Source organism: Sciurus vulgaris (genome assembly GCF_902686455.1).
Source record: "Sciurus vulgaris genome assembly, chromosome: 8".
In the NCBI taxonomy this organism is placed as follows: domain Eukaryota; kingdom Metazoa; phylum Chordata; class Mammalia; order Rodentia; family Sciuridae; genus Sciurus; species Sciurus vulgaris.
The window spans coordinates 28866302-28893249 of NC_136468.1; the positions used below are offsets into that span (position 1 = coordinate 28866302).

At 34.6% G+C, this 26948-nt stretch overlaps 1 protein-coding gene across 9 annotated transcripts in view; it reads left to right on the forward strand.

Moving 5' to 3' along the window:
- The window catches only part of POT1 (protection of telomeres 1), a 108150-nt gene that overhangs the window by 56379 nt on the left and 24823 nt on the right, over positions 1-26948 (forward strand). For 8 of the 9 annotated variants that reach the window (XR_013765701.1, XM_079150911.1, XM_079150916.1 and 5 more), the window contains 4 exons: positions 4633-4788; positions 10641-10810; positions 11824-11912; positions 14645-14701. Coding sequence is in view for 8 of the 9 variants with exons in the window: in XM_079150911.1 (XP_079007037.1) it covers positions 4633-4788; positions 10641-10810; positions 11824-11912; positions 14645-14701 (472 nt within the window). In the remaining variant the exon portion in view is untranslated. The remainder of the gene's footprint in view (positions 1-4632; positions 4789-10640; positions 10811-11823; positions 11913-14644; positions 14702-26948) is intronic. The other variant, XM_079150912.1, reaches the window with a different exon arrangement.

Sequence of the window (26948 nt, forward strand, 5' to 3'; positions counted from 1 at the left end):
ATGGATAACACTGAAATGTTTCTTGTTACTGTTGTATTGTTTATAAATCATTCAGAGGAAAAAATGTAACATAAGACCCATCTAATCTTAATTTTATCACTATCCCAGATTAGCTCATGAATAACTTTTGGAGGGATTACCTGATACTTTTCTTTCTAGGCCATTTGAACAACATTGCCTTAGCCTTTTTTTTTTTTTTTTTTTTTTTTTTTTGCATATTTCTCTGACCTCTGGAATTATAGGGCAAGGAACTGAATGGAGTGTTGTGTCACTTGGAGAAGTCTTAGTATTATTATCATTAAACCTTGCCCATTGTTTTAGTGAGCTTTGTTTTATTGCTGTGACCAAAAGATCTGACAGGAACCAACCTAAAGGAAGGAAAGTTTGTTTGGGGCTCATGGTTTCAGAGGTGTCAGTCCATAGATGACTGACTCTATTATCCTGGGCCCAGTAGTTGGCAGTTTGTGGACTGAGACTTTTGAAGCCAGAAGCCCCAAATAAACTTTTCCTCCTATAAGCTGTTCTTGTCAGATATTTTGTTCATGGTGATAAAAAGCTGACTAAAATACCCAAATTAAGAAACAGTGAAGAACAGAAATTATTGAATAAAATATAGAGGTTTAGAAATTGAAAATATAATCTGTATATACACATAGAATACTATGTAAAAGTAAATGCATACTGTAAGGAAGGTTGGTAAAGTCAATTGTGACAAAGCTGAAGCTAAAGCAACATAAAATCATCCAAAGTTAGAAGTCATGCTCTCTGGCTAAAGTGACACCTTTAGCCAGTGAACATTTTGTAATCATTGAATATTTTCAATCTACTTTTGGTTAGAGAGCATATTTTGACTTCTGTCATGTTAGAAAATTCTTAAATTTTGCATTAAAATCTGTCACCCTTTGGCTGACATAGCTGAATCTACTTTTTTTCTCTAAAGAAATGGTGTATGCTTGCATCTTACTCTGATAACTTTTTCAGATGGGAAAAGCTTTCAAGTAACTCTTAAAATATGACATTAAAAAGTGAATGTAAGAAATTAAATTAGTAAGTCTTAGACAATTTTAATATAAGCCTGGAAGTCTTTGTGTACCATTTGACACTACAATTTTATTTTCATGTATTTGTTTTAAAGAACTAACTTTTAAATATGTACAAAGGAAATTTAAAAGAATATTTATCTTTCTTATAGTACCAAGACTTAGAGGAAGATTCACCAACAGTAGAGATTTAATTGTATGAACTATTTATGTATGATAGAATGTTCTCTGACTATAAAATAGCATTCTAGACATGCACTTGTTCAGATAGAATGTCATGATTGTCTATACAGTAATATTGTTTCATTTATTTATATAAGTGTACATAAACATAGCAAAATTTTATTGGAAAGCATATAAAACTTTCCAATATTTTATTGTTAATTCTAGAAGGTAGAGTTATAAGTGATTTTTTTCCTGATGTTGGATTTTCTTGTGTATCAGGAAAAGTTTATTAAATTATTTTTCAAAACCAGGAGGAGCAGACATTACTATAAATGATATCTGGTCAGCATGCAATGTAATTTTATTCCTTTTCTTAACCTGGACATGATACTATTATTGGTCCCTTTTTTAGTAGTTATCATGTATTTGATTTAATTTATTCAGTAACCATGTTTTTTCCAATGATGTACAATAAAGGCATAAATTAATGAGTCTGTAGTCATTACATTCCACCTTTTTTCTATTATTCTGTTTATACAGCTTGTCTTCTGTATACTTTTAAATTAAATTTTCTTTAGTATATTCTGTTTCCTTAGTGTCCACAGTATGTTGGTGTAACCTCATCTTTATAGTGTTTTTAGTTTGTTTTTTATGTACTTATTTATTTATTTTTTGGTTTCAGGGATTGAATCCATGAGGGCTTAGCCACTGAGCCATGTCCCCAGCCCTTTTTTTTTTAATTTTAATTTCTTACAGACTGCATTTTGATTCATTGTACAGTCTCATTAGGTTGCTTAGGGCCTCCCTAAGTTATTGAAACCGACCTTGAACTCATGATCCTCCTACCTCACCCTCCCAAGCTGCTGGGATTACAGGCATGTGCCTGTGTCCAGCTCTTTTATTTATTTATTTATTATAAATAACCAGAAGTCATGCATAGCCAGAGCTGATGGATCATTGTCTAATCTCTAGTGTGGTTTGGAAAACAAAAAATACTGTGAAGCAGGAAATCATCATATTAAAGGGAATACTATTCAAATTTGTAATATTTACTTCTTTGTGTGGAAGCATCATAGGAATGCTGTGTAACTTAAAATGAGATGAAATCTTACATGAATAATTGTATTAATGTGGATGTGAACCACAGTCCTTGATCAAATATCAAATAGAACCATCAGTAGAGTAAAAGGATAATATACTATTATCCAGCGTAATTTATGTTTATAATTCACATTTTTTAATGACAGGAAAATACAATAATCTCCATGAGTATTAAAAATTATATGTTCATCTCCATGAACATTAACATTATTATGAAAACATTTAGCAAGATAATATTAGAAATATGCCTCCTTGTTAAACATGAAATACTTACTGATAAAATTGTAGAGTAAGAAACAAGTCCAAATTATCTGTTGCCTTCCTAATTTGTAATATTGCTCAGGAAGTCTCATGAATTCAATAAGATATAAAATGAAAGGTTTAATTCTTAATGAAAAAGAAAAAATCCATATTAATATTTCTAAGACATAAATAAAGAATAGCTTTTTCTTAATTATTTTCACTATTTCTAGAGTATGTGGTTCTTTTGCAAGTTTTTTTCTCAAATTATCACAATTCCTCTAAAAAATTCCACATGAGTGAATCCATGGTTTTCAAGGGTTAGCTCTGTGTGTGTATTATTTTTCAAGCAGTTAAAACTAAAGCATATAAACAGTTTTGTGACTTTTCACCCTCACACCCCATTCCCAGAGACTCTTAGATTGATCTCTAAAGCCCAAATTGTTAAAGGCAAAAGCAGTACACCAAAAATTAACGAAGTCTGGGTAGAGAAAAATGTGTTTGATATAAAATGTTACTGATTTTGACCTGATTATTACTTTAATCTTCCTACTGTACTGGCATTATTCATTACTGTGCCCTGACACTGATCTGTCACTGATCTGACTTTTTCTGTAATAATCTGGTGCTTTGGGTTGTAGATGTCATCCTTCCTATGTCTGGCCCTATGTTTTGAATTCCTATTGAATTCAAAATTTGAATTCAATAACTAGTATCACACTCACACACACACACAAAAAGAGAAAAAATTTAGTGTTTTCAAATAGCCTATCCTTGTCCATCCACACTTTTTCTAACATTCCCATGCCATACCAACTGCCCTTCATCATACTCATTTGTAGCACAGCATAGCATCTCTTAAAATCTAAGCACAACATAGATTGGCTCATTTGTTATGGAAGGTGGAATGCATGCCCATCCTGCACCCATATTCTGACACCTTTAGATAGCGTACATAGCAGTCCAGCATGACTTTTCTAGTTCCTATTATTTTCTTTTATTAATATTTTTAAATCTATTGTAAATATAGTATTCACATCTGTACTTTTTAAAAGGATATTCAAAATCAGAACAAAATGGAATAAATTGGCAAAAGTCAGAATACATTTCTAATGTTAGTTTAGAAAAAATTTTAAGAGAATAAGCATGGGTACTCAAAAAGGTTCAATGTGAGATGACTGCTATATTATTATTTAAAATAACAAAATTTGAAACCCCCCAACTGACTAAAGAAGGTTAGTAAATTTGTGTCCATCTATATCAAAATATTATGAATATATGTAAACCACATTTTAGGATAATATTTAAATTGCTTGTTAAAGTACTTAGTCATAAAGTATAGAGAAAAAAACAATATGTTTTAGTCAGCTCTTTCACTGCTGTGACTAACAGACCTGACAGGAACAATTATAAAGGAGGAATAGTTTATTTGGGGATTTCCAGTTTCAGAGGTTTCGATCTACACATAGCCAACTCATTCCTTGTGGCTCAAGGTGAGGCACAACATTATGGCGGAAGAGTGGTGGAGGGAAGCAACTCACATGATGATCAGAAAGCAGAGAGACTCCTATTGCCAGATACAAAATATATACCACAGAGCATGCCCCCAGTCCAGCCATACCCTTCCCACCTTCAGTTCCTACTCTGTTGGTCCAATCAGGGGATTCAGTGGTTTAAAGTCTCATAACCCTATCATTTCTCTTTTAAACCTTCTTGAATTGTCTCACACCTGAGCTTTTGGGAGACATCATATCCAAACCATAAGTTTATATAAAGTCAATTTGTTTAAAAGTTTTAAATATATATATATATATGTACACACAAATTCAAACGAGAAAAATAAAATAGAACAGCATATTAATATTTTGTCTAGGCTCATCAGAGTGAATTTTATTTCTTTATGTTTTTTACATTACCCATAGTTTAGTGATTTTATAATCAAAAGATAATATATCATATTTAAAGTATTACAGATATTTAAATGCATACATTTAATTATTTATGTACTGTTACCACAAAATAAAACTCTTACATCAGTATTTTTTTATAAATATCATTAAACATTGCTTTACCCTTCCCTTGGCAGGTATGGGATGGCACCAGGACACCATTCCCATCTTGGAGAGTTTTAATACAAGACCTTGTTCTTGAAGGTGATTTAACTCATATTCATCGACTGCAGAATCTGACAATAGACATTTTAGTTTATGATAACCATGTTCGAGTGGCAAGATCCCTGAAGGTGATGTTGAGTGGCATAAAACTTTTGCTACTTTATGTTTTCATAATCCTTTTTTATTTTGATGATTTTTGGTAACATAAATGTTAGTGATAAACGATTATAGGTTAGAGGTGAAGTCTAGAAATTAGCTTCAAATTTACATTTTCTTTTTTAAGTTGCAAAATGTGTACCTAAAATTAAATAAATTAAAAGATATAGTAGACTATTTTTTAAAATTAATCTCTCCTGGTATCTTGTAAAGAAAAATTCTGTCAAATGACAAAGGACTTGTAGAATACTGTTAATAACAAATTTGAAGCTTGTTAACTGGTTCAGTTTAAGAAAGTGTTAAATCACCTCCAACGTAATAATTTAAGTGTATATATTTGTATATATTGTATAATTTATAGAATTTGTTTACTGTTTTTGAGAATTTCCTTATAGTTTTCAGGGGAAAATGCACTGTTTAGATATGGCAGTTCCCATTAAATTAGAAATACAAATTGCAGGGAATATTTTTCTTTATTTTATCATATCTTAATGGTTTCATAAATTATAATGATAGCATTTGCTAAGTACTTCATTTGTATCTGGTATTATCCTATGCTATGGGTGCTGTCACCATCCCATTTTATAAATGAAACAGTGAGGTTTTCAGAGGTTAAGTGAACTTTGCAGAATTCTACGGCTGTTTGATGATACCAGTGATCGAATCCACAAAGTCTGTTTCCAGAGCTAATCCTTTTAAGCACTAAAAGGAAATGATCTTTATTGCAAATGTCTTCCAGCCTACTTATGGAAGTTAAAAGAAAATAATAAAAGGGCAGATGTGCATTTCTTTGCTCAGTTTCCTTTCATAAAAATGTGAGAATGCATTTCCACGCTCACGTTGTTTTTCAAATAAGCTCACCCAACTCAAACAATAAAATTAGGTTAAAATTAGGGCCCCGGAGATAATAAATGCACTTTCTTGTCCTTTAGAAGTGTTTGTTTGTGTGTACATGTGTATACCAGACATATTAGAAAAAACATTGACTGTTGAAGATATACCTTTGGTATTTTTCCTGTGAAAGATATTATCTGTACTAATTAGTTCATTTCAGAAGTAACAATGATGACAAATCCAATTCTGAGGTTATTTTTTAATACTAAAAGTTCTCATGAATAAAAAGGATTTACATTTTGGAATCACCTCAGTTCCACATCATACAGTGCTTTCCATATAGTAAGGATGAAATAAAATCAGCTGGTTAATGAGTAGATGAGTGAATGAACGCTATGAATTTTTTTCCAGTTTTCTTCTTTATATCTTCTGTCTTTTCTTGCCCACTAGATGGTGATATGAGCACATATTCTAATTAAGAAAATATGTGGCATGTTGTTTCTCTCAAAATATTTCATAGTGTTACATATTTTTTCATTTGTTGGGCAGTATAAAAATGAAAATAATTATCTCTGCATTTAAGTACTATACCTTTAGACTGTTATTTAGTGTACTTTGATACTCAATATCTTCTTTTCTGACAACCTCTGTCAAATTCGTATTAATGTAGGAAATCTTTCATCACATGACTTTGATATAAATCAATATATATCAGCATTTCAAGACAACTGTGTAAGTTTGCATTTTTATATCAAAATGCATGGAGTCGATTCTTTTTTTCTCCACATTTTTATTGGTGCATCATAGTTACACATAATGGTGGGATTTGTTGTCATATGTTAGTTTATTCACACAATATAACAGTATAATTTGGTCAGTATTCCTCCCTAGCACTTGCCCCCTCCTTCTCCTCCTTCCACTGCCTGGTTGCTTTCCTCTCTGCTACTTATCTCCCTTTGCTTTTCATGTGATCACCCCACACACACCTTTCTTTTGCTTTTTCTTCTCTAGAGTCCACATATGAACCAGCCTAGTTGTCCATAAACAGATGAATGGATAAAGAAAATGTGATATATTATAGTCAATGGAGTTTTATTTAGCCATGAAGAAAAGTGAAATAATGTCATTTCAAGAAAATGGTTGGAACTTTAGATGATTATGTTAAGAGATAGTGGTTTTTTAATAGCCACATTTGTTTTGCTTTTTTCAATGTTTCTGTATCGAAATAGATTTTTATAATAATTAAAAATATTTTTATTTTTAAATTTCTTAACATGCTTTTGGAGTCTTACTGCATTAGTGATAAGACTAAACAACATTCATTTTTTTATACTAGAGCATAAGGCATATTTCATGATATATTTAGTCAGGTTTTAAAAGACACAATGCTACCTCCATAAGGAATTTCTGATAATAACCATTGTCATTTTTATAGTTTGTTCATATATGAATTCTAGTCTGGCCTTTAAATTTTAATAGTAAAATGTAATACTAGAAAAGATAAACACCGATGTGCTCATCAATTAAACTTTTTTTCTAATTGTTTTGACATGTTTACTTCAGATACTTTTAGAATCAAACTCTATACATGGATTTTTTTTTTTATCGCTGCTTGATCCTTTAAAAATTTTTTTTTTTTTTTTTACTTTGTATACTTTTTCTCTAGGGCAGGGCCCCTCTTCATCTTCAGAATTGTCTTGGTTATTCTCTTTCACATAAATTTTTGATTAGCTCTTCAACTTCTATGAAAGACACTAAGGATTTTGATTGAGATTGCATTGAATATTAAGATTAATTTGGAGGGAATTAGGTTTGCAATATCAGAGCTTTTTGCTTATGAACATAGGATCATTTTGGGGGTCAGGGGTACAGGGGCTTGAACTCAGGGGCACTGGGCCACTGAGCCACATTCCCAGCCCTGTTTTATATTTTATAATAGAGACAGGGTCTCACTGAATTGCTTAGCGCCTCACTTTTACTAAAGCTCACTGTGAACTCACGATCCTCCTGCCTCAACCTCTGGAGCCGCTAGGATTACAGGTGTGCTCCACCACACCTAGCTGAACATAGGATCTTTCTCCATGTGTTTAGGCCTTCTTTCAAGTTCTTCATAGATTATAGACATGTACTATACTAGTGTAATTGATGTATAGATATATTTATGTATTTATCTACATATACAATTACAAAATAATAAACATTCAAAATCAGCGAGCTGAAAATAGAAACTTGTGTGTTTTCTTCCACTATTGCACCTTGGAGACCATGTAGGAAATGAATTTTATCTTCTTTTTTTTCTCTTTTTTTTTTTTTTTTTTTTTTGAGAATTAAAAACTAGTTTATTTTCAAAAAACAGTTGGAATAATTACAATATGAGACAACTGTGTTCTTAGCGAAAATATAATGCTCAAGATAAAATTACTTGTCCAGTTAATTGGGTAAAGAGAAGACTAAAATCAGAATTTTTTTCAAAACACTATCTTCTCTTTACTGAATATAGAACTTATTATATTCTGGTTACTTTATAAGAATTGAATCCCCAAAAACAATGGGGTAAATATCTGTATGTAGGAGATCATAGTAATAATATAAACTTGAAAATTAGATATTACTCAAGATTCTACTCAAAAGTTGTATTTACCTATATAAATCATCCACAAGATTAAACAGTCTCTGGATTAATTTTATATTTATAATTTTGAGTGGCAACAAAAATTACCTGGATAAGAAGTAGCTTCTTAGAAAAGTTGGGGTAAGAAAGAGAGGCCATGCAAGTTCTAGCATTTAGCATACCCATAAGACTAATCACTAATAATCACCATCACTAACATTCACTTCAAAATGTTTTCCTTCCTGTAATATATACCCATCAGGATGGTCATGTGCAGGCAGGACAACAGAAATTTAGCTTAGTAACTATAGGCAACTGAGCTCCAGTAACTTAAACACTTCAAAGTAGTTAATTTTATTTTTGTGTTATATTTTCATTTTGTAGAACATCATATTTATTTATGATTTAAGTGAAACATAAGATATTAGAATGTTCCAAAGCTAAGGACATGGCATGTTCTTGAAAAGTAAATAAAGAAATACAAAAACCCAACAACTATAAATCATACTAAAACCAAATATAATACCAGGACACGTATACAATAAAAAATAATTAAATTGCCTGAACCTTACTCTTTTTAAAATAACCTTCAAATATGGAATGTAGTTCAGTGGTACAGCACTTGCCTGGCCACCCACACACTACACACACACACACACAAAACAAAACATAAAATCCCAATTTCACCTTAACTGTTCCTTCCTTTTCTGAATTTTTCTTCTTATTATTATTGGTGGTACTGGGGTTTTCCTGATGCTCTTCATCCTATTCCCCAGCCATGATGTTTAAATAAGTAGAAGTCAGAGGAGAAAAGACTACCTTCCTTATTTCCTCCTTACAAACCAGTTATTGGATGGGAAAAAAAGAGCTTTGGCAATGAAAGAGTAGATCTGGGATTGTAGCTTTACTCCCTTACTTTCTTTCCCCTATTCCCCTCCCATCTGAGCTAAGGAGTAAGGAGGAAAAATGTAATAAAACAAAGTTACAGTCAGTGGTAGAAGATGATTTGCTATTTGTCTTTATTTTTTGTGTTCTCCCTTATGTGGCTTTTCTGTTTTGTTTGATATCCCCACTTATAGGCTGAATTTGTAGGAACAAAAAGAAAACCAGATGGAAAAAAGAGGAAGGTAGCCTTACAGTCTTCTAGCAGTCAGGAGTGCTGTTTTTATGCAAGTTAATTAAATTCCTAGCTTAAATCTATTTATAAATTTTCATGAAAATAAATTGTGATTCAGGTTGTGTTGCTTCCTTAAGTATATTTCAATCTGATTAGCATTCAACATTTCTCCTGTGAAATCTTCCTTGGAAAAAAACATCAAGTTCTCTGTAATTGAGATACTTTCAGACTAAGTTTACAAAACATCTAAGATTAACCATAGAATAGTTAGTTCAAAATTTGATCAATCCTATATTTGAACTCGTAGATTGTATTCCCCAAACTGTTGCAGAAACACAAATGCTTTATTATAAAAATTGCCTTTCCATAAAACTTGTGGGATAGGGTAATGTTTATTATTTTGATATAGTTGCACTTTTTGTTTTTTCTACTTTGTCACAGTGAAAGTATTTAGTGATGATATTTTTAAACTAGTTAAAGCAAGTTATTTTCAGGAATGTTAATCAAATAAAGGTCTTGAATTTCGTTTAGATTATTAGTTTCTTTACTGTATTTTATTGATGCCATCACTGGAAGAGGTCAGAGGAATTCCTAGAGAGGAGGATCACTAAGGCTGGAGAAATGAATTTAAAAGACACGTCAGTTAGATTCACAGATGGTGTTCTAATGTTTAAGAAAACCAAGATATATTCAAGGAAGAATGTGGGCCATCTCAGGAGCTAGAGAAGTACCCCTTGGTCTAGGGTATTAACATTTATTGAGGAATAGTAGGTATGGATTAAACCAGAGGTGGAGGCAGGGCAGAATTACACAGTTTCAAGCCAATTTTTGTACCAGTTGTGCATTATCCCGGTATGTGACTTTGTTTGGGCAAGGTCATGGCCCAAGGGTGCAAGCTGGGTTGCTCATGAGTTGTTTTGTTTTGAATTCCCAACAGTTCATGGGTGCTTCTCTTCTTTTGAGACTCAATATATCTTTCTCTATATCCCCAAATTTCTTTATCAATTCTAAAACAATATCTTCTTTCACATTTAGTATGTCTGAAATAGGACTGTCTTACAATTGAATGTATGGTTTGAATGTAGAACCCATATAGCTGATATTCAACCACACTGGTATAGCATACCTCCTATATATTTTGGTTAGGCAGTGGCCGTGATTATTGTAGCTGGCTGGTCATTGCCTCATACTGGTTCTAACATTTTTAAATGTCAGAAATTGATTTTTTCTCTCTTCCTAAATAATAAATGATCTATTTTTAGGTTGGAAGCTTTCTTAGAATCTATAGCCTCCATACCAAACTTCAGTCAGTGAATTCATCAAGCCAGGCATCATTGTTAAGCCTAGAGTTTCATCTCCATGGAGGTACCAGTTATGGTCGAGGAATCAGGGTTTTGCCAGAAAGTAACTCTGATGTGGACCAACTGAAAAAGTAAGCTTTTTATATACACACATATTGAGAAAATATACATAAGGTATTCATTAAACTAATTTCTAAGGTAATATTGTTCCTGGTAGGTCTCTGATAGCTTTGACCCTCATGTCTTTTATGCTATTCTCCATATTTTAAACAGATGCACCAAATGATACAAATCAAGTGACTAAGTTCTAGTAGCCAATTAATAACAGAACCAACCTTATAATCTAAGTTTCCAATAGTTGAAGTCTGCTATTTACACTTGTGCTTTTCCTATACCATTTGCTATATTAAGTGTAGCAGTAAATAGTGGAAAGAAGCTTTTAGTCAAAGTTTGAAAACTTTATTATATATCTAAAATTTCCAAAATACTTAATCCTACTGTGGGGCAGGGCAGTGTCCTTAAACTTTTGATCATGCTCAGAAACTAAATAGTATATTAATTTAACTGCTATATACTCAGTACTTTTTTCTGAGATACTCCTAGTGGCTATTGTGTACAAAAATATCTTGAGCAGTATTGTAGACAGAACAAAAACAAAAACTTCTATGTATCTCTAGAGATAGAAAACACTGAATTTTACCGAACAGTAGATTGATAGGTATTATCTAAATTTTCATGTTTCAATGAATTTGTCATTAAAACTAAAGAAACTTTTATTTTACTAATTTTGTTATTTTTATTCATATTGTAATATATAACAACATAACATTTCATTATTTCATTTCTTGAATCTAGAGTGAGATTGTTCTGATTCAGAGTGTCATCTGTTAAATTCCCAGCTTATTTTTGTTTGTGGTATTTCATTGCCTTTCTGTTCCACTTTTATCTTTCTAACCTCAGGATTTTAATTATGAGGGCCGTGGAACCCTGATAGAAGGAATCTGATAGAAGCTGTAGACTATTTGCAATTACATAGGAAATTATATAAGCAGTTTCAATGAAATCCTGGATTTTATGACTGGAGCTAAGCTTACTGTTTTGATTTTGTGTTGCAAAATTTGAAATTATATTCTTTCAATTTTAGAGCTTTAGAATCTGCAGATTTGACAGCTGGTCAACGTTCAGATGTTGTCTGTCAATCAGAACATGAGGACAGCTTTCCAGCTCTTTCAAGTAAGGACAGGTTTTTTTTTTTTCTTTTTTTTTCTTTTTCAGTACTGGGGATCGAACTCAGGGCCTTGTGCTTGAAGCACTCTACCAGCTGAGCTATCTCTCTAGCCCCACAGTTTTTAATTTTGACAGTTTAGTTCCTAATAAATGAAATAGCTGCATCAGCTTCATTATTTTCTGTAATGTCTTACAGTTTCTATCTCTCTCATTTTATTCATACATATATATTACAGAACACCCTAAAGATTAAGCATACCTCCTTAAATTTATAATTGCATTTTCAAATTAGGGTAATAGTGATTACTTGATTTGTGATATATATAATGTGTGTATTAATTTTTGTTAAAAATTCCTTAATTTAAAATTTTAATTAATTCCTTAATTAAAAATTTTATTAATTTCCTAGGCAACTATTTTCACTTGTCAATTTCTAAAAGGAACAAAGGATGATTGTGCTGCTTTCCTTCAAAAAGCATTTAGTAAATGCCTGTGTGTATTATTTTTTTACCTTAACAATAGTACTGTGAGATGTATTATTTTCCCTCTTTTACAGAAAGGAAACTAAGACTTTGAGTCACAGGCATCATGTAATTTGCCCAGAGGTATTTAGTTTTATTGACTGATGATAAACCAAGTCAAGTTCAAATACAGGCTATATTTGATTCTCTGGGTTTTAAATTTATTTCCTCATTCTGTCTTAAAAATTTTCTTCATTTCCTGTCACCTCAATAATCGTGTTTTAGCCTGATATATGACTACTCACACTACCATTAAAAGACCAATTATTTAAATTGACAGCCACTTAGAGATAGTGTAATTTGTAGTTATACTTTCTTACAATATCTTTTCTTCTTCTAAAAGTATTTTATTGTTTTTAAATTACAGAGTAATACACATCATAATATTAAATTGAATGCTTTCTGTATGCCTATAGCCCCTCTATACCTTTTTGTCTGAAGTAAGGTTAATAGTTTAATTCCGTGAATACCTTCATATTTCTATAGATGTATATAACTAACTACACATAAAGAAATAAGACTTTGCTCTGAATTTTTTACCAAAATGCAATCATGCTATAATTGTTGCTTTCTTTAACAGTATATTATAAATCTCTCTCTGTACTGATTCATATAGCTTAAAACATTATTTTAGTAATCACACAGTATTGTATAATACAGGCATAACAATATTTATTTAGCCATTCTCCATTTGGTAGACATTTAGGTTGTCAACAAATGCTTTATTATTGCAAGTAATGTTTTAATAAATATTAAACATATTTACTTCTATGCTTTTACTTCTCTTAAAAAACAACAACAACAACTCCTACAAGTGGAGTTGATATATCAAAGGGTAGGCATATGTTTTATGTTAATAGATGCTGCCAAATTTCTTACAAAAAAGGCTATCAGAATTTGTACCTGAATATTCAGCATAGGATAATGTGGTTTCCTCACAACCTCACAGTTCTAGAGGTTAACAATGTGTGTAACTTTTTGACAATTTGGCAGTTAAAAGGTAATGTCTTACCTAATTTTCATGAGCACGTGGAAACTTGAATAATCTCAATATATTTAACAACTCTTTTTATTCTTTTTTTTTTTTTTAATTGTCTGTTCTTACTTTTAATGTGATTTTCTTTTAGGTCCTTTAGGCTTTTCCTCAATTTCTAGTAGATCATGTATATATATATTACCATATTTTCTCATTTGCTCTTTTGGTTTCTGCATTGTTTACACTTCATTTTGGAATGGTAGATACTAAGTAATAAATTAGGTTCATTGAAATTGTACCATTTTACCTTGAGCTATCTCTCCACGTTCTCTTGCTTTGTGTTCTTAAGTCATTAGTGATGCTGAAAAAGAAAGGCTGATCATGCATGTGTTGTATATGATGCTCCATTAAACAAATAATAGACTGTTAACAGAATAGAAGATAAAGCAATTGCAAAATACTTATCTTAAATCCTCATTTTATAAATTTGAGAGCATTTTATAAATTACTGGTATTACTTTTGCTTATTAAAGTAAAATCCTGTTTTATGCTGTTCATCAGGTCATTGTATTACATTTAATAAGTTTGCTGTTTTGTTCAATTCTCCATTTTCACAGTGTATTTTTTTGATGTCATAAGAATGTTTAAAATATACAACAAAGTTAAAACAATTGTAGAGAGAATAATCATATACTCAGTACCTAGATTCTCTAATTTGCATTTTCGTTTATTTGCTTTGTCACATATTGGTCTACCTATTTGTCCTTTTGTTCATCAGTCTCTCTTTTTTGGTTCATTTTAAAGAAGTTGCAGATATCAAAAATTCTAAACAGGTTTATTTATAAAGTCTATATTTAATTACTTTAATTTGTCAGTCTTTATACCAGTACTATATTGTCTTGATTACTATAACTTTATAGTAAGTCTTGAAGTCATTTAGTATAAATCCTACAATATTATTCTTTTTCAAGATTTTGTTCACTGTTCTAGATTCTTTGCATTTCCCCTTAAGTAATAGTATCTGCTTAACAATTTCTGTGATAATGCCCAGGGTATTTTGATTAGAATTGTAGTTAATCTGCAGAATATTTGGGGGAAAATTGATATCTTAACATTTCAAAACATGATGATAACTTATGTCAGCATTTATTTAGATATTCTTCAATTTATCTCAGCTTTGTTTTATAGTTTTCAGTGTCACAGTAAATTTGTAATTGTTAGGTTTTTTCTTCTTCCTGTAGGCTCTGGATCAGTATCGCTATATGAGGTAGAAAGATGTCAACAGCTGTCTGCTACAAGTAAGTCCACATATCATTTTCAAGATAAGGAATAATACTACAGTAATGTTCACCCTTATACTTAACTAAGTCTTCTTGCCTAATATAACTTTTATTCCTCTATCTCATCCTATACTGGCATAAAAATGGAACCCATGCAGATACCTGTCTCTAATTGAATACATATTTTAACTCATGTATCTCTTAAGATTTATAAAAGATATCATTGTACAATTTAAGTGTGCATCAGGGTTTATTTTTAGTTTGAGGATCTAGAATATGTTCTGTGAAAATTTTAATCCATTCACACTATATCTTCAACAATATGCAGATAAAGGAGCTTCTTATAATATTCCACAGAACTTATTTAATGTTAGCAGTGCTAATATACATATCAGATATATTCCTTTTGTTACTTCAGCTAAGGTAAAAAAATTTTTTTCAGAAAATTATTTCAAGCACAGTTTAATTAAGTGATGTATACTATTATAAAGATTTGAGTTTCTCATATGAGAGAAAGGATATACAAAATATGGAATGGGGAAACACTCAATAAAACTTGGTATTATATTGCAACTGAAGATGCCATGTAATCATGGCATGGTTTTATAGACAACTACAGAAATGGTGAGGTGTGTGTGTGTGCGTGTGTGTACATATCCATGTATTCACATGTATACATATTTATACAAGAGTACGTGTGTGTGTATATACCAGTATATATGTACATATGCCCACCTGCATCCATGGCAGGGCACAGAGGCAAGGATACTCCATGAACAATAAATATACCTAGTCTACAGATTTTTTTTAAAAAATATTCAAGGGTTTCTTGGAGAAATAGCAGATTCGAGGGCTAGGACAAGAGAATTATAAGACAAATCTGAAATATAGTGCCAGAAAATAAGGAAATTCTCAACTATGATTGTCATATCTAGAACAATTTGAGCATCAAAATATATAATAATAGTGATGGATTAGGACTCATTGTATGAGCTCATGTTGATAACAAATAGCAGAGTGAATAAATGGGATTGAATGGAAATCTCTTACTTATGGTAGAATGACCACTAATAAATGTAAAAGGAACATTAAATTAGGAAAAAATCCACCATTTTGCAACCATGATAATAATTATTGATTTAGTTGTGAATTAGAGGCTCCTAAGCTGTTGGGTCTTCAATGTTTGATGAAGCACAGCGTGTTTGCTTTTTCTTAGGTAGGTACATCCTTACTAAGCATGAGGGTGGAAAATAGTAAGTTTATAGTACACTAATCACCTTAACCAACTGGAAAAAAGTCATATCCCGAGTCATGGAAACACCACTATCATATTCCCTTTGATGGATGCACTGAGCAGCACACATTATCACAGATATTGTCTTTTTGCCAAAAATGCATTTGAGGCTGAGGGAAAAACAAGACGCACCCAAATTGATATTTATTCTATGAAGTAAGTGGCCTGAACTTATCAAATAAATGTCATGAAAGAAAAAAAAATAAAAGTAGGATTGGACTCTGGACCCAAAAATAAAATGCTATAGAGAACATTTTGGAAATAGTTGCAGAAATTTGAATAATGTCTATTCAATGATAATATTAAATTCATGTTAAATGTTCTGATGTTGAAAATTGTTCTGTAACTATGTCAATGCAAGATCTTGTTCTTGTGAAATACACACTGAAGTATTTGGCAGAAAGAAGCATAGTATCTAAAAATTATTCTAAAATATTTCAATAATAAAAATATATATGCAGAGAGAGATAAAGGCAGACCGACAAAGGTAAACGTGACAGAATTTAACAGTTGTTGAAGCTTAACGTAGAGGTTCTTTGTATTGTTCTTGTAATTTTCTTTAAGTTTGAAAGTTTTTTAATGAAAAGTTAAAAACTTTGTCTCAAAATATGAATTAAAGTAAGTGCCAATTTTATACTAAACTGATTGCATCTACCTGTGGCCTTTTAGTTTTTAAAACAGAACAACAGCAAAACACTGAATTCTTGGCCTCTTACCTCCTTGACGGAAAATTTATTCAATGATGGTTTAGTTGGATTAAAGCTAGGGATAGGAAGTTGTAATCCTAACCATTTGAGTGTCATAAAGTTTGTGCCACCCATTCCATTTTTGAAAGTAGGAAAGTATTTCAGTAGTGTCTGTCCTGATAGTTCCTTTTTCATCACAAATTTTAGTAATTTGAGTTTTCTCTCTCCGTCTCTTCATTAGTGCGGATAAGGGTTTATCAATTTTGTTTATTTTTTCAAAGAACCAACTTTTTGATTTGTCAATTTTTTGAATTGTTTCTCTTGTTTCAGTTTCATTGATTTCACCTCTGATTTTTAATTATTTCCTGTCTTCTCTACTACTTTTGGTGTTAATGTATTCTTCTTTTCCTAGAGCTTTGAGCTGTAATGTTAGGTCATTTATTTGTTGACCTTTTCTTCTTTTACTGAATGCACTCCATGCAATGAACTTTCCTCTTAGTACTGCTTTCATAGTGTCCCAGAGATTTTGATATGTTCTATCATTGTTCTCCTTTACCTCTAAGAATGTTTTTATTTCCCCCTCATGTCTTGTTATCCCTGCATCATTCAATAGTATATTATTTAGTCTCCAGGTGCTGGAGTAGTTTCTGTTTTTTATTTTATCACTGATTTCTAATTTCATTCCATTATGATCTAATAGAATGCAAGGTAGTATCTCTATTTTTCTGTATTTGTTAAGAGTAGCTTTATGGCATAACATATGGTCTATTTTAGAGAAGGATCCATGTGCTGCTGCAAAAATTCTTAACAAAATTCTGGTAAATCACATAAAAAAAAAAAACATATTAAAAAGATAGCACACCATGGTCAAGTGGGGTTAATCCCAGGGATGCAAGGTTGGTTCGGCATACAGAAATCAATAAATGTAATTCATCACATCAGTAGACTTAAAGTTAAGAATAATATGATCGTCTCAATAGATGCAGAAAAAGCATTTGATAAAATACAGCACCCCTTCCTGTTCAAAACATTAGAAAAAACAGATAGTAGGAACATACCTCAACATTATAAAGTCCGTCTATGCTAAGCCCAAGGCCAACATCATTCTAAATGGAGAAAAATTGAAAGCATTCCTTCTACAAACTGGAACGAGACAGGGATGCCCTCTTTCACCACTCCTATTCAACAAAGTTCTTGAAACTCTAGCCAGAGCAATTAAACAGACCAAAGAAATTAAAGGGATAGGAATAGGAAAAGAAGAACTCAAACTATTACTATTTGCCAGTGACATGATTCTATGTTTAGAGGATCCAAAATTTCCACCAGAAAGCTTCTAGAACTAATATATGAATTTAGCAAAGTAGCAGGATATAAAATCAACCATAATAAATCTAATAGTAACAAAAATGGCATAGTATTGGCATCAAAATAGATCAGTGGTGCAGGATAGAGGACACAGAGACAAGTGCACATAAGTACAGTTATCTCATACTAGACAAGGGTGTCAAAAACATACAATGGAGAAATGATAACCTCTTCAACAAATGGTGCTGGAAAAACTTCAAATCCATATACAGCAAAATTAAACTAAACCCTTATCTCTCACTCTGCACAAAATTCAACTCAAAATGGATCAAGGACCTAGGAATTAGACAGAGGCCCCGCACCTAATAAAAGAATAAGTAGTCCCAAATCTTCATCATGTCAGCTTAGGAGTAGACTTCCTTAACAAGACTCCCAAAGTGCAAGAAATAAAAACAAGAATCAATAAATGTCATGAATTCAAACTAAAAACCTTCTTCTCAGCAAAGAAAACAATCAATAGTGTGAAGAGAGAGCCTACAGAGTGGGAGAAAATCTTTACCATTTGCACTTCAGATAAAGCACTAATCTCCAGAATTTATAAAGCACTAAAAAAAAACAACACCGGGCTGGGGAGATAGCTCAGCTGGTAGAGTGCTTGCCTCACAAGTACAAGGCCCTGAGTTCGATCCCCAATACCGCAAAAAAAAAAAAAAAAAAAAGGTTTTCAAGATGGCGGCCTAGAGGGTGGCTGCATTACGTGTTGCTCCAGAACTCAGGATTCAAGAGAGGAGATATTGAGACGCTTGGGACCAACTCAAAGTAGCCGGGTGACTCTCACCCCCTGGGGGGGCATCCCGGATGGGACGGGGGTCCCGGAACGCAGGAAACTTTGTGAAGTAGAACTGCCGGCGAGACGCCCCTCCCCCCGCTGGAGCGCCATAGAGGAGGCCGGCGGCACAGCGCTGGGACTCGGAGCAGCCACTGGGGCTCCGGCGGCTGCCCGGGGGAGGAGAGGCGGGGAGAACTGTGTGGACTCAGGACACCAGGGCCTGCCCTGAGGAGGAGGAGAGGAGCGTGGCCACTTGGATTCCGAGAGACTGCGCCAGAGCTGCAGGCGGTTGCCAGAGGAGAAGCCGCGCGGCGAGCTGTTTGGAATCAGAACGACGCTTCTGAACCCCGGGGCCTGCCCTGAGGACGAGGAGGAAGAGGAGCAGCCGCTTGGATTCGGGCGACTATACGGGAACTACAGGCGGTTGCCAGAGAAGGGGCTGCGTGGCGAGCTGTTTGGACCCTGACCACTTCTGAACCCCGGGGCCTGCCCGGAGGAGTAGGAGAAGGAGGAGAAGGAGCGCGGCGGGTCCTTTGGACTCGCAGTGACTGCATTAGCGCTCCAGGCGGCTGCTCAGAGGAGAAGGCGAGTGGTGAGTTATTTGGTCTTAAAGTGACAGCTCCTGAACACAGGGGGGCTGCCTGGAGGAGAAGCGTGGTGGGACGCTTGGTCTTGAGGGACCACACCAGAGCTCCGGGCGGTGGCCCAGAGGACCCGTGCAGCGGGTCACGTGGATTCAGAGCCACTCAGAGGGACTGCTCCTGAACACCCGGGGGGTTATCTGGAGAAGGAGGAGGAACGGGCAGGGTCACTTCGACTCGGAGTGATTGATTGCCCCGGGCTACGGGTGGTTGGTGGGAGGAGGAGGCACGAAGTGAGTTTCTTGGACTCCTAGTGACCGCACCGGCATACTGGGCAGCTGTCTGGAGGAAGAGGCCTGTGGCGGGTCTCTGGGACTCAGAGCGATTGTTCGGGGCCACAGGTGGCTGCTCAGAGGAGGGGCCACGCAGCCAGGCGATTAGGTGCAGAACAGGGTCCCAGGATCTAGGAGGCTTCTGGGTGGAAGAGCCGCACAGAGACAGGCTTAGGGCGGAGCGAAGGTTCCAGGCCTATGGGCAAATTCTCTGAGGAGGGGCAGCCTAAGGAGATTCATCTGCGAAGGGTGAGGCTCCCAGGCCCAGGAGGTAGGGCCGGGCCCCTGGAAACTTTGCAGAGGAAGGCAGCCCAGCCCAGGCAGTAGATGTAAATTGAGGGGAACCTCTAGGAGGAAACTGACCAGCGAGACCTCCCCACCGGGTGAGTCTTCCCTGCTGGGTGAGGTTTCCCACAAGGACGGTAAAACCAGAGGCTCAGGCCCAAACAGGCCTTGCCTCAGCCCACAGCCTAGGTCCCCTTTGGATGACCATTGGTCAACAAGTGGAGGCACCTCTGCCCACTAACAGGGAATATACCCCACCTGAAGGCCACCACTCCTAGAGAGGCAGCTTCCTTGTGGAGCACCGCATTATCAACCTCCTCCAAGACTTCAGCCTACTGAAGGCTAAGAGGGGATATATATAGAAATCTTCAGGGTCATTGTAAATCAACAGAGGAAATCTGCAATATCTCAGCGGTCCACTGATATCTGAACAACATGAGAAAACAAGGAAAGAAAATGCTGCAAACAAATCTAGATGTTACATCAATAAAACCCAATGACAGCATGGTAGAAGAAATGACAGAAAAGGAGTTCAGAATGTACATAATTAAAATGATCAGAGAAGCAAACGAGGAGATGAAAGAGCAAATGCAAGCATTGAATGATGAGATGAAAGAGCAAATGCAAGCATTGATTGATCGCACCAATCGACAGTTAAAAGAGCAAATACAGGAAGCAAAAGATCATTTCAATAAAGAGTTAGAGATATTGAAAAAAAAACCAAACAGAAATCCTTGACATGAAGGAAACAATAAACCAAATTAAGAACTCCATAGAAAGCATATCCAATAGGATAGAACACCTGGAAGACAGAACCTCAGACATTGAAGACAAAATATTTAACCTTGAAAACAAAGCTGAACAAACAGAGAAGATGGTAAGAAATCATGAACAGAATCTACAAGAACTATGGGATATCATGAAAAGGCCAAATTTAAGAATTATTGGGATTGAGGAAGGCCTAGAGAAACAAGTCAAAGGAATGAACAACCTATTCAATGAAATAATATCAGAAAATTTCCCAAATCTGAAGAATGAAATGGAAAATCAAGTTCAAGAGGCTTACAGGACTCCAAATACACAAAATTACAACAGACCCACACCAAGGCACATTATAATGAAAATACCTAACATACAAAATAAAGACAGAATTTTAAAGGCTGTGAGAGAAAAGAACCAAATTACATTCAGGGGGAAACCAATACGCATATCAGCAGATTTTTCAATCCAGACCCTAAAAGCTAGAAGGTCCTGGAACAACATTTTTCAAGCCCTGAAAGAAAATGGATGCCAACCAAGAATCTTATACCCAGCAAAACTTACCTTCAAATTTGACGATGAAATAAAATCCTTCCATGATAAACAAAAGCTAAAAGAATTTACAAAAAGAAAGCCAGCATTACAGAACATTCTCAACAAAATATTCCATGAGGAAGAGATGAAAAACAAAGAAGCAAATCAGCAAAGGGAGGAATTATCCTAAAGGAATTGTCAAATAAAGGAGGAAACAAGTTGTGTCAAACAAATAAATAAACAAAATTTTAAAAATGAACCAAATGACCGGGAAACCAAATCATTTCTCTATAATAACCCTGAACGTTAATGGCCTGAATTCATCAATCAAAAGACATAGACTGGCAGACTGGATTAAAAAGAAAGATCCAACAATATGTTGCCTGCAAGAGACTCACCTCATAGAAAAAGATACCCATAGATTAAAGGTGAAAGGATGGGGAAAAACATACCATGCACATGGACTCAGCAAAAAAGCTGGAGTATCCATCCTCATTTCCGATAATGTGGACTTCAAGCCAAAGTTAGTCAGAAGGGATAAAGAAGGTTATTTCATACTGCTTAAGGGAAGCATAAATCAGCAAGATATAACAATCATAAACATCTATGCCCCAAACAGTGGCTCATCTATGTATGTCAAACAAATCCTTCTCAATTTCAGAAACCAAATAGACCACAACACAATAATACTAGGTGATTTTAACACGCCGCTCTCACCACTGGACAGATCTTCCAGACAAAAATTGAGCAAAGAAACCATAGATCTCAACAACACAATCAATAATTTAGACTTAACGGACATTTATAGAATATTCCATCCAACCAAGAGTGAATACACTTTCTTCTCAGCAGCACATGGATCCTTCTCTAAAATAGACCATATATTATGCCACAAAGCTAATGTTAGCAAATACAAGAAGATAGAGACACTAGCATGTATTCTATCAGATCATAATGGATTGAAGTTAGAAATAAATGAAAGAGTAAAACACAGAAACTATTCCAACATCTGGAGGTTAAACAATATGCTATTATATGATGAATGGATAACAGAAGATATTAAGAAGGAAATTAAAAAATTCTTAGAGGTAAATGAGAACAAAGAAACATCATATCAAAACCTCTGGGACACTATGAAAGCAGTACTTAGAGGGAAATTTATTTCATGGAGCGCATTTAATAAAAGAAGTAAAACTCAACAAATAAACAACCTAACACTACAGCTCAAAGCCTTAGAAAAAGAAGAACAGAACAGCACCAAAAGTAGTAGAAGACAGGAAATTGTTAAACTCAGAGCTGAAATCAATGAAATTGAAACAAAAGAAACAATACAAAAAATTGACAAAATAAATAGTTGGTTCTTCGAAAAAATAAACAAAATTGATAAACCTTTAGCCACACTAACAAAGAGAAGACGAGAGAAAACCCAAATCACTAAAATTCGGAATGAACAAGGAAATATCACTACAGACAGGATGGAAATACAAAACATAATTAGAAGCTATTTTGAAAATCTATACTCCAACAAAATAGAAAATTTCGAAGACATCAACAGGTTTCTAGAGACATATGAATTGCCTAAACTGAATGAGGAGGACATAAACAATTTAAATAGACCAATTTCAAGTACTGAAATAGAAGAAGTCATCAAAAGCCTACCAACAAAGAAAAGTCCGGGACCAGATGGGTTCTCAGCCGAGTTCTACAAAACCTTTAAGGAAGAGCTCATTCCAATACTTCTCAAAGTATTCCATAAAATAGAAGAGGAGGGAACCCTCCCAAACTCATTCTATGAAGCCAATATCACACTGATACCTAAACCAGACAGAGACTCATCAAGGAAAGAAAATTTCAGACCAATATCCTTAATGAACATCGACGCAAAAATTCTCAACAAAATTTTAGCAAATCGCATACAAAAACATATTAAAAAGATAGTGCACCATGATCAAGTGGGTTTCATCCCAGGGATGCAAGGTTGGTTCAACATCAGGAAATCAATAAACGTAATTCAACATATTAATAGACTTAAAGTCAAGAATCACATGATTATTTCAATAGACGCAGAAAAAGCATTTGATAAAATACAGCACCCCTTCATGCTCAAAACACTAGAACAAATAGGGATAGTGGGAACATTCCTTAATATTGTAAAGGCCATTTATGCTAAGCCCATGGCTAATATCATTCTAAATGGTGAAAAGCTGAAAGCATTCCCCCTAAAAACTGGAACAAGGCAGGGATGCCCTCTTTCACCACTTCTATTCAACATCGTTCTTGAGACTCTGGCCAGAGCAATTAGACAAACCAAAGAAATTAAAGGGATACGAATTGGAAAAGAAGAACTCAAACTATCCCTGTTCGCTGATGACATGATTATATATTTAGAGGAACCTGGAAATTCCACCAGAAAACTCTTAGAACTCATAAGTGATTTCAGTAAAGTAGCAGGTTACAAGATCAATGCCCATAAATCCAACGCATTTTTATACATAAGTGATGAATCTTCAGAAAGAGAAATTAGGAAAACTACCCCATTCACAATAGCCTCGAAAAAAATAAAATACTTGGGAATCAATCTCACAAAAGAGGTGAAAGACCTCTACAATGAGAACTATACAACACTAAAGAAAGAAATTAAAGAACACCTTAGAAGATGGAAAGATCTTCCATGTTCTTGGATAGGAAGAATTAATATTGTCAAAATGGCCATACTACCTAAAGTGCTATACAAATTCAATGCAATTCCAATTAAAATCCCAATGACGTACCTTACAGAAATAGAGCAGGCAATTATGAAATTCATCTGGAAGAATAAGAAACCCAGAATAGCTAAAGCAATCCTTAGCAGGAAGAGTGAAACAGGGGGTATTGCAATACCAGATCTTCAACTCTACTACAAAGCTATAGTAACAAAAACGGCATGGTATTGGTACCAAAATAGAAAGGTAGATCAATGGTACAGAATAGAGGACACGGACACAAACCCAAATAAATACAATTTTCTCATACTAGACAAAGGGGCCAAAAATATGCAATGGAGAAAAGATAGCCTCTTCAACAAATGGTGCTGGGAGAATTGGAAATCCATATGCAACAGAATGAAACTAAACCCATATCTCTCACCATGCACGAAACTAAACTCAAAATGGATTAAGGACCTCGGAATCAGACCAGAGACCCTGCAGATTATAGAAGAAAAAGTAGGTCCAAATCTTCATCTTGTTGGTCTAGGACCAGACTTCCTTAACAGGACTCCCATAGCACAAGAAATAAAAGCTAGAATCAACCACTGGGATAGATTCAAACTAAAAAGCTTTCTCTCAGCAAAGGAAACTATCAGCAATGCGAAGAAAGAGCCTACAGAGTGGGAGAATATCTTTGCCAATCATACTTCAGATAGAGCACTAATCTCCAGAATCTATAAAGAACTCAAAAAACTCTACTCCAAGAATTCAAACAGTCCAGTCAACAAATGGGCTAAGGAAATGAATAGACACTTCACAGAAGAAGATCTACAAGCAATCAACAAACATATGGAAAAATGTTCAACATCTCTAGTAATAAGAGAAATGCAAATCAAAACCACCCTAAGGTTCCATCTCACCCCAATTAGAATGGCGATTATCAAGAATACGAGCAACAACAGGTGTTGGCGAGGATGTGGGGAGAAAGGTACACTCATACACTGCTGGTGGGGCTGCAAATTAGTGCAGCCGCTATGGAAAGCAGTGTGGAGATTCCTTAGAAAACTTGGAATGGAACCACCATTTGACCCAGCTATCCCACTCCTTGGCCTATACCCAAAGGACTTAAAATCTGCATACTACAGAAATACAGCCACATCAATGTTCATAGCTGCTCAATTCACAATAGCCAGACTGTGGAACCAACCTAGATGCCCTTCAATTGATGAGTGGATAAAGAAACTGTGGTATATATATACTATGGAATATTACTCAGCCATAAAGAATGATAAAATTATGACATTTGCAGGCAAATGGATGAAATTGGAGAATATCATGCTAAGTGAGATAAGCCAATCTCAAAAAGCCAAAGGACGAATGATATCGCTAATAAGTGGAGGTTGACACATAATGGGGGGGAGGGAAGGGTTAGAGTTAGGGTTAGGGAGGGGGGCAAGTATAGAGGAAGGAACTACTGTATAGAGGGTAAAGAGGGGTGGGAGGGGTGGGGGGAAGGGAAAAAAAATAACAGAATGAATCAAACAACATTGCTCTATGTAAATTTATGATTACACAAATGGTATGCCTTTACGCCATGTACAAACAGAGAAACAACATGTATCCCATTTGTTTACAATAAAAAAAAAAAAAAAAAAAAAAAAATTAACACCAAAAATACAATAACCCAGTCAACAAATGGGCTAAGGAAATGAGCAGACACTTCACAGAAGACAGACAATCAATAAACATATGAAAAAATGTTAAACTTCTCTAGTAATTAGAGAAATGCAAATCAGAACTGCCCTAAGATTTCATAACTCTAATTAGAATAGCTATTGTCAAGAATACAAGCAACAAAAGGTGTTGGCGAGGATGTGGGGAAAAAGGTATGCTCATACATTGCTGGTGGGATTGCAAATTGCTGCATCCACTCTGGAAAGCAGTGTGGAGATTCCTTAGAAAACTTGGAATGAAACCACCATTTGACCTAGCTATCCCACTCCTTGGCCTATATCCAAAGGACTTAAAATTAGCATACTACTAGGGTGATGCATCCACATCAATGTTTATAGTAGGTCAATTCACAATAGCTAGATTGTGGAACTAAGCTAGATGGATGAATCCAATAGACAAATTTATAAAGAAACTGTGGTATGTATACACAATGGAATATTACTCAGCCTTAAAGGAGAATAAAATTATGGCATTTGCAGGTAAATGGATGGAGTTGGAGAATATTATGTTAAGCAAGATAAGCCAATCTCTAAAAAACAAAGTCCAAGTGTTTTCTCTGATAAGTGGATGCTGATACATAATAGGGCGGGAGGCAGTGGTAATGGAAGAATGGAGGAACTTGGATTGTGTAAAAAAAAAAATGAGGGAAGGGGAGGAGCGGGGGTAGGAGAGGTGGTAGAACGAGACAAAGAAAGTTAGCCTGTGTACATGTATGATTACACAAATGGTGTGACTCCATCATATACAACCAAAGAAATGAACAGTTGTTCCATTTGTGTACAGTGAATCAAAATGCATTCTACTGTCATGTAAAACTATATAGAACAAACAATAAAAAATAAATAATAGAAATTAAAATAAAGAAAATAGGAAAGTATTAAGCTAGCATGTTTAGCAAGCAGAGTAAGGGTTGCTGCCTTACACAGAAGGTCACCAGCAGTTTTGTACTTATCCCTGTATAAACTGACCACTGCTATCCCAAACCTTTTCATTTTACCAGGCTAAGCCTCTATTGCTTTTCACTTTTTTCCAATGTTACTCTTTTATTTCTTCTCTTTCTCCTCCCTTCCCTCTTTTTCCTCCCTTCACCCTCCTCTTTCCTTTCCTTCTCACCAGCCTCTTTTCATTCTTGTACTCTACTAACACCATGACAATTTGGTATCCCTTAATGTCCTGTGTCACTCTTAAAATTGTTTATTATAAATGAAAGTTCAGGAAAGAGTCTCTGGACTTAAATAC